Raw genomic sequence first — 13,941 nt, 5'->3', positions numbered from 1 at the left:
TATATACTTTTGCAATTTATTAATATCGATTTCAATTTTAGTTGGATTGACGGATGCTTTGCCAAAGCAATGGTGCAAAACAATGTTAGAGATCTTTTATGTTATGAGAAGTGTAAAAATACACAGTCTAGGTAGTTAAAGGGGAGACACTGCAGTTACTCACATTAGGGCTTTTCACACTGCACTTAACCCCAGGTTGTGCTCCTTCTAAACCTCACTTTTAACCCTGGATAAAGAAACACTCCACACTTGTAATTTAGAAGCGAGTTTAGCATCATGTTTTACCTAGGGTAATGAAACCCTGGTCAGGACAAGGGTTAGCACTGCTTTTGCAGTGTCAAACTTGTACAGTATGAAATAATGTGTTAGAATGTTACAGCTAGATGCTTAGCAACATACAACCAACCGCATACCTAATATTAACATGCTTTAGACAGTCACAGAAACACCGCATGCTGTATAAACAGTAGGCTAAAAAAAAAAAAAAAAAAAAGTCAAATGGTGACAGAAAACACATCAATTGGAGTGAACAGACTGTTTCATTCTTATCTTTTTAGTCTGAAAAGTCCATTCAGGAAAAACTTTATAGTAGTCTGCAATATATAATATGACAGTGCGCAATGCTACAGCCTTTTTGTAAACAAGTATTTGTCTAATCAATGACACTGACATCACAAATATGCAGATAAGAACATTAACCCAGGGTTTAGGAACATACACTGTGAAATGTCAACTTTTAAATACCCAGGATTAATTGTTAAAGCCGGGTAAATTATGAGTAATGTGAAATATGAAGCAAGATAACCCAGGATTCCATTTATCCGCGGTTTAGAATAACCCAGGGTTAAAGGGTTAGTTCACCCAAAAATGAAAATTCTGTCATTAATTACTCGCCCTCATGTCGTTCCACACCCGTAAGACCTTCGTTCATCATCGGAACACAAATTAAGATATTTTTGATAAAATCTAAGGCCTGCATTGCCAGCAAGACAATTAACACTTTCAATGCCTAGAAAGCTACTAAAGACGTATTTAAAACCATTCATGTGACTACAGTGGTTCAACCTTAATATTATAAAGCGACGAGAATACTTTTTGTGTGCCAAAAAAACAAAATAACGACTTTATTCAACAATATCTAGTGATGGGCGATTTCAATACACTGCTTTATGAAGCTTCGAAGCTTTACGAATCTTTTGTTTCGAATCAGTGGTTTGGAGCATGTATCAAACTGCCAAAGTCACGCCCCCCAGTGGTGAACCATTGAAATTTCGAAATGATGTTTTATTAACAAAATTCGGGAGAAGCAACGTTCAAATAATCTGACTGATCATCACGTCATTTCAGCCAGCTGTTAGCAATCAGTAATTAACATATCTACCCAATCAGCATGAGTGAAAGCATATATATATAGACACAGTCGACTCACCCATATTCCTCGACAGTTTTACAGCATCCCTCCACCACCCCGTCTCCTCACACTTGCCTGGTTACTTTCCTAACCAGAATACGGGGGGGGGAGTACCCTGGGTTCGGGCCAAAATACCGAGCTCGGAGCCCTCTCCTCGGACAGCACGCCAAATACGCATACTACTACTCATACTATTTACTATCTGATTATTTGTAAGTGTGAACTCGTGAAACACTTATGACGTAACGAAGCCTCGTTTACTGAAATCACGTGACTTTGGCAGTTTAATATGCGCTCCGAACCACTGATTCAATTCATGCTGTTGCAGACCCTTATCAACTAGATGACCATTGTAACTCATCGATATTTTGTTCCCAAGCCACTTGTGCTCACGGTCTCATGTCTGGTTCTTTGTGTACCCAGGGAATGAGTTACCTTGAAGAAGTGAGGCTGGTTCACAGAGACCTTGCAGCTAGGAATGTTCTAGTCAAAAACCCAAACCATGTGAAGATTACAGACTTTGGGCTTGCCAGACTGTTGGACATAGATGAGAAGGAGTACCATGCTGATGGGGGGAAGGTGTGTGTTTTACATGTTGCTTTGGTTGAACTGCTGAAACAGATTTAGAAACAGAGCTTGAGTATGGGTAAACCTGCTATCCTGTATGTATTGAGAATAAGGCTATGTGTGTGTTGAGTAGGTGCCAATCAAATGGATGGCGCTGGAGTCCATTTTACACAGGAAGTTTACTCACCAAAGTGATGTATGGAGCTACGGTCAGTATCTGCATGGGTTTACAGTTGCTCTGCTGTAATTGATAACCCTCTGGTTTAAAATAACCTTTGAGGCTTGGCTCTTTCCATCTCAGGGGTGACTGTATGGGAGCTGATGACCTTTGGCATGAAGCCATATGACCTCATACCAGCGCGGGACATTCCAGAACTACTGGAGAGGGGAGACAGACTCCCCCAGCCGTTAGTCTGTACCACAGAGGTCTACATGATCATGGTCAATTGTTAGTGTTCATGTCTAATGATGATACGGATTAGCATAGACATTTGTGTGCTTATTTGATTCAAAAATGTATCTCAAATGTTCTTGTACTGTTGAGTCTGACAATCACAAAAAAATATTTTTGTCTCATGTTTCAGTTTACACTTTCCCTAAAAAGTGCAAATACTGTGGCTTTGTGGCACTTTCAGGACATTGTTGTTTGATTGTCTTGACACAGTAATTCCTGTGACTTCTGCATAGTGAATTTAGCTTGTTTTACAAACTGAGAGACAAATCAAAATTGTTTTCTGTGGTAATCAAAAAGATGTCAAAGCAGCTGTCCGTGGGGATTCATTTGTGTAGGGGACTTTTTTGACCATATGACCCTATGCCAGGTTGGATGATCGATCCTGAGAGTCGGCCGCGATTTAAGAACCTTACGGAGCAATTTACCGCCATGGCACGTGATCCCCCACGGTTTGTAGTCATCCAAGTGAGTAAATATATAAATATTTTATCATTATGCAGTTATAATTAATAACATGGGGCTGCAACTAACTACTACATTGATGAGCAAATAAATATAATTTGTATATAGTTACAAATAATTAGAGATGCACCAATATATCGGCCAATAATTGGTAACAGCCGATAAAAGCAAATTTTCACACTATCAGCTATCGGCCAATAGTTTAAAAACAGCTGATAGTCAGGGCCAATATCAGGACCATATCAATCAAAAGAGGGCAGGAAAAGGCACTGCATTTGGGCTTTATGTAAAGAAAATGCTAAGAATTCAGTTTGATGTTCAATATATAATTAATGTTCAATAAATAATTTAATCTTCAGAATTTAGTTAATGTGTGTTAATATTAATTTGAGTAATTTGTTTGTTTAAAACTGATACCAGTTACTCTAAAATCTCTATAAATAATCTATTGATTATTTCTTTGAAAAATTGGATATTCCACATTTTGTCCAATGCTTTCCTTCAAATATTTTTATAAATAATGAATAAATTGTATATATAATGTATGCTATACAAAAAGTTTTCTTTTGCGCACATTGAAAGTTCACTAACTGCCTGTTTAGATAAGATGATCTGAAAATGGGAATATGTATAAGAATGTAACAGCAAAAATATAAATAAATATGGGAAATTAAAACATTTCACTACTTTAAAGTGCCAATGTTCTTGTGCATAGTGCAAATTGAGCAATAATGAGATATGTTGTCAACCATTTTCATTGTTGAGTTTATCAATGAGTTGTTGCAGCCCTAAAATAATATATTCCTATTCACCTTTTCATCTTTTTTTGACATAGATATGCATAGATTTCTGTTTTTTTCCCTGCTTTTTTCAGAATGACGATCAGATGAGTCTGTCGAATCCTGTTGATAGTGAGTTCTTCCGCATGCTGATGGCAGAGGAGGGGGGGAATGTGAAGGAGTTACTGGATGCGGAAGAATACCTGGTGCCTCAGCCCGGCGGCATCTTCAGCACACAAGGAGAAATGAGAGCAAATGGACCCAGCAGACACCACTCTCACAGGGTCAGAGATAATTTCATTCTCTCACTCCATTTAGTAATCATTTATGCCCTCTTGTTGTTTCAAACCTGTTTTTGTTTCTGCTGAACTCAAGGAGAAGGTTTAAAGAATGTTCATGCTACTCTCTGCAGTGACCAGGGGCTGTTGAGCTCCAAGAATGACACATTTCAGGATGCAATGACACATGAAACTGTGCTTGTGTAGCTAGAAGCGTTGACATTTGTGTACTTGCGTAGAGTTTGATTCAGGCTTTTCTCTCTAGTACACAAAGGGGTCCAGAAGTCCCTCAAATGCAAATGCTTATCCCATTTTAACAATCATGTAACTTTTTTTGTTTTTCTTCTTTAGAGTACAGACCAAGCTTTAGAGGTGGATGGTATGCCAAGCGGGAGGGATTTGTACTCCTCCGTCAGCATGCTGGGGCAGAGTCAGTACCCAACTCTTCCTGTGGGGGCAACAGCCAATGCCATGTGGTCTGGGACACAGTACCAACCTCTAGCACGGAGCATATCACATCGTTCCGCTGGAGGCCAATCGGACTCTGTGTTTCTGGATGGTTACGTGGAGGATAACTGCCCTCCATCCAGTCCTTGTCGTTATTCTAAAGACCCCACCGTCCCCAATGGCATAGATGGAGAGCTGGAGAACTGGAGAGATGGAGCTGATGGCCCTATTGGTTTCCTTTCACACACACTGCCACGTGGAGCGCACACACAACCTGGTGAGTGAAACATATCATTTGCAGTAAAGGCAACCCATTTTACTTCCGTAATGTGACATATTTCTGGTTGAAATGGTATTTTGCCAAATTTTGATAATGTCATCCAAAAGAAAGAGTATTTTTCAAGGCAGATCAAGTTTTGATGAAATATTACAAAGACATTAATATATATTCGTATTCATGACCCAGCTCCTACAAGATCACGTTCATCTGCCTCTACTCTTGAGTGCAACAGCTACATCTCCAAATCCAATCACCAACTGGTGCATAAAACCTAGTCCCCGCTCTAAAGGTTTTCTTTTTATTGAGATATATCGGTATATGTTTGAGCGTCAATTTGGGTAAAAAAAACGCGTCAATTTGAGTGAAGAGACTGTTTCATTCTTACTTTTATACTCTGAAATGTCCATTCAGTATAAACTCCATAGTAAAGTCGGCAATACGAAGATGCGCAATGCTAGAGCTGTAAACAGGTCGTGTGCTGTGTTCATCCAATTAATGACACTGACACCGCAAATATGCAAATAAGAACGTTAACCCAGGGTTTAGGAATGTACACTGTGAAACATCAGTTTATGAATACCCAGGATTAATTGTTAACCCTGGGTAAATTATGAGCAGTGTTAAACGTGAAGCAAGATGACCCAGGATTCCGTTTACCCGGGGTTTAGAATGACCCAGGGTTAACTTTTTCCAGTGTGAAAAGCTCTATTTTTGTTGAATATCCTGTTTCTCTTGTAAATACAACACATTAAAGGGTTAGTTCACCCAAAAATGAAAATTCTTTCTTTAATTACTCACCCTCATGTCGTTCCAAACCCGTAAGACCTTCGTTCATCTTCGGAACACAAATTAAGATATTTTTCATAAAATCCGATGGCTCGTGAGGCCTGCATTGACAGCAGACTTTCAAACGCCCAGCAAGGTACTAAAAACGTATTTAAAACAGTTCATGTGACTACAGTGGTTCAACCTTAATGTTATGAAGTGTCGAGAATACTTTTTGTGTGCCAAAAAAACAAAATAACAAACATATCTATATATATCTAGTGAAGGGCAATTTCAAAACACTGCTTCATGAAGCTTCGTAGCTTTACGAATCTTTTGTTTCAAATCAGAGGTTCGGAGCATGTATCAAACTGCCAAAGTCATGTGAACCATTAAATTTTGAAACACATATGACGTAACAAAGCCTCGTTTACTGAAATCACGTGACTTTCACTTTCATTCGAAACAAAAGATTCGTAAAGCTTCGAAGCTTCATGAAGCAGTGTTTTGAAATCGCCCATCACTAGATATTGTTGAATAAAGTTGTTATTTTGTTTTTTTTGCTGCACAAAAAGTATTTTCATCGCTTCATAACATTAAGGTTGAACCACTGTAGTCACATGAACTGTTTTAAATACGTCTTTAGTAGCTTTCTGGGCATTGAAAGTGTTAATTGTCTTGCCGGCAATGCAGGCCTCACTGAGCCATCGGATTTTATCAAAAATATCTTAATTTGTGTTCCGAAGAAGAACGAAGGTCTTACGAGTGTGGAATGACATGAGGGTGAGTAATTAATGACAGAATTTTTGGGTGAACTAACCCTTTAAATAAAAGTTGCAAAATCCATTTCACATTGACTTTATCACTTCTAATACCATGATTTCAACATAGTATCTTTAAATATTCTCTTTGATCTCAGAATATGTGAACCAGGACGTCCCATCAGAGCGTCCCAGCACGCTTCCACGCAAAGCGAACGAGAGGAGATTCATTAACGGTCTTTGTACAGGGAACAGTGTGGAGAATCCACAGTACCTGGTGCCTTTGGGCAACATCTCACCCACTTCACCTGCCTTCGACAACCCCTACTATCATGATATCGCAGCTAAAGCTCAGGCAGTCACCAGGGCATCCATAAACGGAGGAACAACTCACAGGCAGCCCAATGGCTACATGACCCCCACAGCAGAAAACCCAGAATACCTGGGCTTAGCAGAGACATGGAGTGGTCAAATGGAGTATACTTGAGAGGAATCATTCGGTACGGTTTGTGTGCAAGCGTGTGGAGATGAATGTATTGGTGAGGTTGTGTGCGTGAGCGAACGAGTGATGTATTTTGTGAAGGACGTTCCTAATGGGAATGGATTCTAATGGCTTTCTATTAAATTACAACAAAAACCTATGTAGCATTCTGTGGAGATTGAACTTGAAGATGGATGCATTTCCACTCTTTGCCAAAAATCTGCTTTTTTGCATCTGACAAAAACAAGGTACGTTTTTCAAGACTGCTTGAATGTTAACACTGGATGGTGTCTTTGGATATATGTAATACACTAAGGATTTTCATTTGGTTTTTTACTTTCGTTCATCTCGCAAAAACTTTTTTTTCTGGAGGTTCAATTCAATTCCAAGCCAGGGCCGTACACACTGCTTTACAGAGCGCTGTGTGAGAGCTGGACACAATCAAAGCTGCTCTGTTCTGTGTGTAAAGGCCCTGGGTGAGCAGCTACAGTGCCAGTGAATGAAAGACTGACATTATTGCCGTACGAAACGGATGTGGTGCGTTTAGCCATGCATCTGGCTCTGAAAATTCATCAACATTTCTCATCTGTGGCATATCCAGGTTTTCACATTTGTTTGGGTATTTTTTTTAAATTCCTTACGTTTGAGCAATGACTATCTTCAATATAGGATGGGTAACAGTTTTACAGATGTATGTAGAGCAAAAGGTGAATCTCAAATATTGTCCAGGTCATATTGCCCCCTAAATTTAAATATTGCTCATAAAGAAAATTCTAATACCTGTTAAGATTTTTAATTAACTACATTACCTCCTCAAAAGTGGTCAAAAGTAACAGACTTTTACTTTGTTAAAGATTTGTATTTCAAATAAATGCTGTTATTTTGAACATTCTTTTCATCAAGAAATCATGGAAAAAATGTATCACAGTTTCCACAAAAATATCAAGCAGCACAGCTGTTTTCAATCATATTAAGAAATGTTTCTTGAGCGACAAATCAGCAGTGTTGGGGAAAGATACTTTTAAAAGTAATGCATTACAATATTGCGTTACTCCCTAAAAAAGTAAGTAATTTTGTTACTAAGTTACTTTTTGTGCAAAGTAATGCGTTAAATTACTTTTGCGTTACTTTTTCTCACCTGGGCTGGGCTTGCTTGTTTGTTTTTTAATAACAACAAAAACATTCTTTTTTTGGCAAATGTAAAGGCCTTTTTACACAAAAAGTGAAATGAATAAAATTCAAAAATAAAATGCAAATTCACGCCTGTACAGTAGAGGGCGCAGCTCAAACAAACCTTTCACCTGTGCTGTCATTCTGGATTGCAGAAGAAAAGGACACAGGAGAAGAAAGTTCAACACTCTTATTTCAGCAATAAAGTGAGTTTATTTTAATATATTTAATTATTGCAGGTTTTCTGCAATATTTTTTAGTTTTTATTCATTTTGAGGAATACACTTTTTGTGCAAGTGAGATAAGTAAATGGCTGCTCACATTTATGCTACCTTCACGTGCTCTCAGAAGTATCGTAAATACGAGTTTCCTTGGTAAAATTTTCACATGAACGCCCTCCTATTTCGAAACTTGAATGCAATGAGCTTGTAATCACAATTTGGGAAGTGGGAATTATCAAATTTCCGATAGTACGTGAAGGCAGCATTATTCTAGAACTACAATAACCATCATATTCACACATCAGTCAATACATGGGGAAACAAAGTAATGCGTTACTTTACTAGTCACTTGAAAAAAGTAATCTGATTACGTAACTCACGTTACTTGTAATGCGTTACCCCCAACACTGCAAATCAGCATATTAGAATGATTTCTGTAGGATCATGTGACCCTGAAGACTGGATTAATGATGCTGAAAATTCAGCTTTGCCATCATAGGAATAAATTACATTAAAAAAATATATTCAAATAGAAAACAGTTCTTTTAAATTGTTAGAATATTTGACAATATTACCGCTTTTACTGTATTTTTGATCAAATAAATGCAGCCTTGCTGAGCATAAGTTGACCCTAAAGTTTTAATTGAACTTTTGATATTATATTTATATATATATATATATATATATATATATATGTATATATATTGCATGAATGGAGGAGTTCTTGATTAAAATAAATTATGTCAAAATGCAAAAAGTCTTACTGATACTGGTAAAATTAATTTTCTTTAAGCAAAATATGATTTATTTTCATTCCTTTTGATTTTGGATTAAAATATGACCTGGACAGATCTTGACAGCTTTCATAAGATTCATTCAAGGTGAAATATGTTTATCTCCTTGTATATTTTTGTTGTACTTTACTTTTTAATGTTATCTGATTGCTTCTTTGCAGTGATGTATACGATTTGGTATTAATTGATGTGAAGGGGCCCTTATCAGACTGGCTGGTTTATTTGTAAAATGATTTTGTAAGCAAGAGAGTAGATGATTTTTACATCGTTATGCAGTAGTTTTGAAATCAATGTTTATTGTGATAATTCATGTTCATAATGCCTATTATTATAATTTTATAAGTACTTCTTTTTGGCACGACACCTCCTACTCATTTAAATTTGCCTCACATATATGCAAAAAGATGGCTAACACTAAACACAGTGTTGTGGAGTAAATACTTCACATTTAAGAATGTGGTCTAATTTCCATATATTAGCAGCTGTGGACCCTGGGTGGACGAACGTCCGTTCAATGCCTCCATTGTTCCAAATTACAACGTGTGCCTTTTGTTATACCCGACTCCAGTGTCCAGTTAATATGTCACTTCTTTGAGGAAAGAAGTGTATGTTTTGTCCTTGCCATGTCAATACGCATTCTGTGGTGCCATTTCATACATTATGCAGTCCTTTTCCCTAAACCACATCTTAAATTCCAGATGTTAAATTCCGAATCCGTTGTCAATTTTCCTGAATATGAAGTGAGAAATTTTGCTTTGGGAGTATGTGAATCAGTGGTCACAGATGATGAACTGTGAGTGAATTGAGTTGCTGGAGTGAGAGACTGATATTATGTGTGCTAATGGCACTCCAGTGCGTTTCGACGTCAGCCCAAACAATGACATGATTGTGTTTCAGAATAAGGGATGGGGGAAAAAACTGTTCGTTGAATTTCTGCCTTGTCTCTGCATAGCACACAGTCTACAGAGTTTTTTGGTCCAGGCTATTGGTCCAGTTTGACAAATTTGTAAAAAATAGATAAAAATAATACAGTAGCAATCTGTTCGGGCATCTTGAGCAACCCGATATAACAACCTTGCGCTGAGTTTAGGGTCAAACTACCTTTTCACTAGTTTTCCAACCAACAGGATATTACGGAAGTTTGTTTCTGCCACAGAATAAAAAATAATAAAGGTAATTGTGACTTTTTATATCACAATTCGGACGTTTTTTCTCGCAATTGCGAGTTTATATCTCGCTAGTCAGATTTTATAACTTGCAATTTTTTAGTAACTTTTTTTACTTAGATTTGCGAGTTTATTTCGTATTTCGGACTTTATAGCTCACAACTGTGAGTTTATATATCAAAATTGCTTGAAATAAAGTAAGAATTACAAGATATTACGCTCAATTGAGAAAAGTCAGAATTGCCAGATATAAACTCACAATTTGGACTTTTTTCCCTTTGCAATTCTGACTTTATTTCTCGCAATTCTTTTTTCTTTTGTGAGATATAAACTTGGAATTACAAGAAAAAAAGTCTGACTTTTTTCCCTCACAATTGCAAGTAGGGCTGGACGATTATGAACTAAAATCAAAACCTTGATTAATTGAACATTTTACCTCGATTACGAATAATGAACGATTATTTATTTATTTATTTTTTATAGTTCACTTACAAGGTTTGTACTGTAAATTTGCTTGACTATTAAAGGTGGGATATTTTTTCATCATAGCTCACTTTCAGCAGTTATTTTATCCATGGTTCGTAATATTTCTTACAGATTTCTGCTCGTTGTAAATCAGATATAGATAAATTAGCACAGTACCAGTAAGTAATGAGAGCGATTGTGTGTGTGAATTAGTCATACCGTCTCTCTATTAATTGTGAAGCTGTGGGTTGTAAATAGTTACTTCAAAAGTAGAAAAAAATATGCTATAATAAGTTTTGAGTTTCTAAGCTACTTTAGTGATATCACAGGACAGTGTTGACAACTGATTTCTGCTCCTCAGTGCGCGCGATCTTCACGTTTTGCGCAGCTACTGTTTGTTTGAGTGTTCGTGCCACAATGCAGCTGCGCGAGCACGGTAGCTCGATATAATACACATCCGATCGTCTAAATCGCTTGAATGTCTAACCTGGCAAACCTTAAACACATACAACTGACAAAGTTTAGTGAAGACGCAAGGCTCACCACTCGCGCGCCATCTCTGTGTGTTTTGACTCTGCGTTCACCTGCGTGTTGACTGGACGGGGCGGAGTCACGTGGCAACACACGCGCTAGTATGTTTTTAAGTGGGAAGTATTAACAGGATTTAAAAAAAAAAAAAAAAATAACCGACAAGGGAAAATTACGTCGGTTAGAGGTACTGAATTTCGGCTTCGATTACTTTTCGATTAATCGTCCAGCCCTAATTGCAAGTTTCTTTTTCGCAATTCAGACATTATAATTCGGAATCGCACGCAATTCTGACTTTTTTTCCTCAGAATTAAGAGATATAAACTTGGAATTGCACAAAAAAGTCAGAATTGTGCGCTAAATATTCTGCATTGTCTAAACATTCTGCAATTGTCTTTTATATTTTTCATTCCGTGGTGGAAATAAGCTTCCATAGGATATCTTTCCTGTCTGTAAAATTTATTATTTTAGCAATTTTGTTTGATGCCACTACTGATACAGAAATAAGACACTTCCCCTTTGACCTGTCCAGTCTTTTAGTTGCCTTTTATATGCCATTCTATACTTGCATGTTTACTTTATTACTCTTCCCAAGATGCATAAGATGTAAACACCAGCATTTACAGTTAAGACTGGACTACACTACACAACTTTTAAAATCTGAACAGATTTTAAAACACTAGGTATCGTACACCTGCTGACTTTGTAAATGGTTACAGAGAAAAACTAGTCATCATACACTAAACGCCTGAGGCTCACACAATACCAGACTCCATTCCGAACACAACTCATGCAGAAATATGCGCCTCGTTGCTAGGAAACACATGACAAACAAAAACAATGTGAAATGTTTGATATCCTCTGACTGCATGGATTTAAAGTCCGAAGCTAAAAAAACTGAGTCTGTGCCCATCATACACTACGCGTTCTTCTGTGAAATATGTCAACTCCGACTGCCCAAAATCTCAACTCGTTCACACTGCAAATCAGGCCAAAAATTTGTACAAAGGCTTTGTAGTGCATTCCAGCCATAAGTCAGAAAGTTAAGCACCAAGCATTTGAGTTCTAGTTTCAGGGTGCATTTGTAATGCCAGAAACCAGCACTGATGCCAGCCGAAATTATTTCAGGATCCAATGGTATATAAAGTCTATGCAGGCACACTGAAGGAATTGTAAAATCTGTTAATGCCTTGATTTTAACGAAAATATACATTCTGAATGTTTAATATTGAATGTTGTACTTTTTATATGCATATTGTCCAGATCTCAGTTGGTTGAATGGTAATTGTAGACTTGAGTTTGATGTAATATTGCCATTCTTCTTGTGAGCCAACCAAGTTAATTGTAAATATACTGTATAATAATCGACTGGATGCACTGTGATCTGCACACTCAACTTTGAGAACTCTAATGGTACTAGTGTGCAAAAATCTTCTAAACAGTGCTTCTGGGTAACCAGACTAGTGCCAAATGGCTTATTTGAACTTAATTAATGGTAAAGAGGTACATTATGATGCCTAAAATTGGGGAGAACAAGCATCTGCTCTTTCTGTTATTCTACAAAACAAAAGTCTGTTGTGAGAAAATAAAAAGAAATTAAATCAGAGAAAACTCTAATCCATGTGTCTTAATGGGATCTAAAGCACCAGTCCATCTTCATTTATGTAATTTTGACATTTGGCTGAGGAATATTGGGAAATGACTGGACACTCCACAAAGGTTACGAAGCAACATTAGCATAACCTATTTAATATTAATGAGCTATATTCACACTTTTGTTAGTGTTATAAATATTCTTAGTGAGAATAAGCATTCGTTTTCATAAGATTAGTGTTTATAATTTGTCAGGAATACATAAAAATTATACATTGTTAATTCTTCACTATTTCACCATGAAAGGGATCATTTTATGAAAATTTTAATTTAAATGTATTTTTTGATATATAGATAAATATACAGAAGTTAGATATACAATGAAAACATTGTCTTAAGTCCAAAAAGAGCATTTATTGGCATCTCGCTCTGAAATCTATGGAAGCTTTTTTCCACCACAAAATAAAAAATATATTTAATTACTGCGACTACTCCATAGCTTCCATAGAAATCTGTGGCCTTGTGATGTTGAAAGGAAGAATTCATGAACACTTGCCATCTAGTCACAGTGAAGTAATGAGGAAGTAGAGACTGTTATTCGTAAACACCAGATGAAGATAACGTTCATACTAATGATAAGAGTAAGTTGGGGGATGTTGGGAAAATGTTGTGTTGTTTGACTGTATGTCATCAGCAGTTGAGGAAATGTTGTGATTTTATGGAGACAGTGCCACACAGAGGCCAGTAAAGGTTCAGCAGACACACTTTACTGAGTTTTTAATATAGAAGTGTAAGCTTAAAAAATGCTCTCTGGCTGAGAGAATCCTAGCTGAGACACAAAGAAGACTAAGACAAAACTTAAGCTCAAATATACAGTAAGAGTTCTGATTTGTTTAACATTTTTGGTCATTACATAATTCTCATACTTCCATTTATGTTGATTAATAGCTGAACTGGAAGTTACTGTCAGAGGAATGATTGGAATACAATATGCTGTTTTTAATTTAATGTTACTGGTTTTATTGTTGCAGCATGTTTATTATGATTAATCTCCAAATGCCACTAAAAGGTTCAGATGTGGTCAGATCAAGTAGATCATAAACTGTGTTTTCCATTTTCAACATTTTCTTTTCCAGCACTTTGGAAGCTTTGGAAAGAGCAGCTATACATACAGTAGCCACTGCCAGACTACCACTATATGGAATATGATGATTAGCATGATGATTTTATTTTATTTGCCTAAATGTTTGATATACTGATTTTCTCCAAACAGAGATTGACTGATGTATTGATTTACCCAGATTTTTGATGGATAGTTA

The 13,941-nt window shown here is 36.8% G+C and overlaps 1 protein-coding gene across 1 annotated transcript in view; it reads left to right on the top strand.

The window, feature by feature from the left end:
* erbb2 (erb-b2 receptor tyrosine kinase 2) overlaps window positions 1-12,646 on the top strand; it is a 41,761-nt gene extending 29,115 nt beyond the window's left edge. The window contains exons 21-27 of the mRNA XM_051914539.1: window positions 1,835-1,990; window positions 2,112-2,187; window positions 2,280-2,426; window positions 2,800-2,897; window positions 3,769-3,957; window positions 4,303-4,675; window positions 6,363-12,646. Coding sequence (XP_051770499.1) covers window positions 1,835-1,990; window positions 2,112-2,187; window positions 2,280-2,426; window positions 2,800-2,897; window positions 3,769-3,957; window positions 4,303-4,675; window positions 6,363-6,691 — 1,368 coding nt within the window. The 3' untranslated portion in view covers window positions 6,692-12,646. The remainder of the gene's footprint in view (window positions 1-1,834; window positions 1,991-2,111; window positions 2,188-2,279; window positions 2,427-2,799; window positions 2,898-3,768; window positions 3,958-4,302; window positions 4,676-6,362) is intronic.
* The last annotated feature ends 1,295 nt before the right edge of the window (window positions 12,647-13,941 follow it).

This window comes from Ctenopharyngodon idella, chromosome 12, assembly GCF_019924925.1.
Source record: "Ctenopharyngodon idella isolate HZGC_01 chromosome 12, HZGC01, whole genome shotgun sequence".
Taxonomy (NCBI): domain Eukaryota; kingdom Metazoa; phylum Chordata; class Actinopteri; order Cypriniformes; family Xenocyprididae; genus Ctenopharyngodon; species Ctenopharyngodon idella.
Note: the sequence above shows the minus strand (reverse complement) of the source record. Positions and strands in the feature narration are given on the sequence as shown.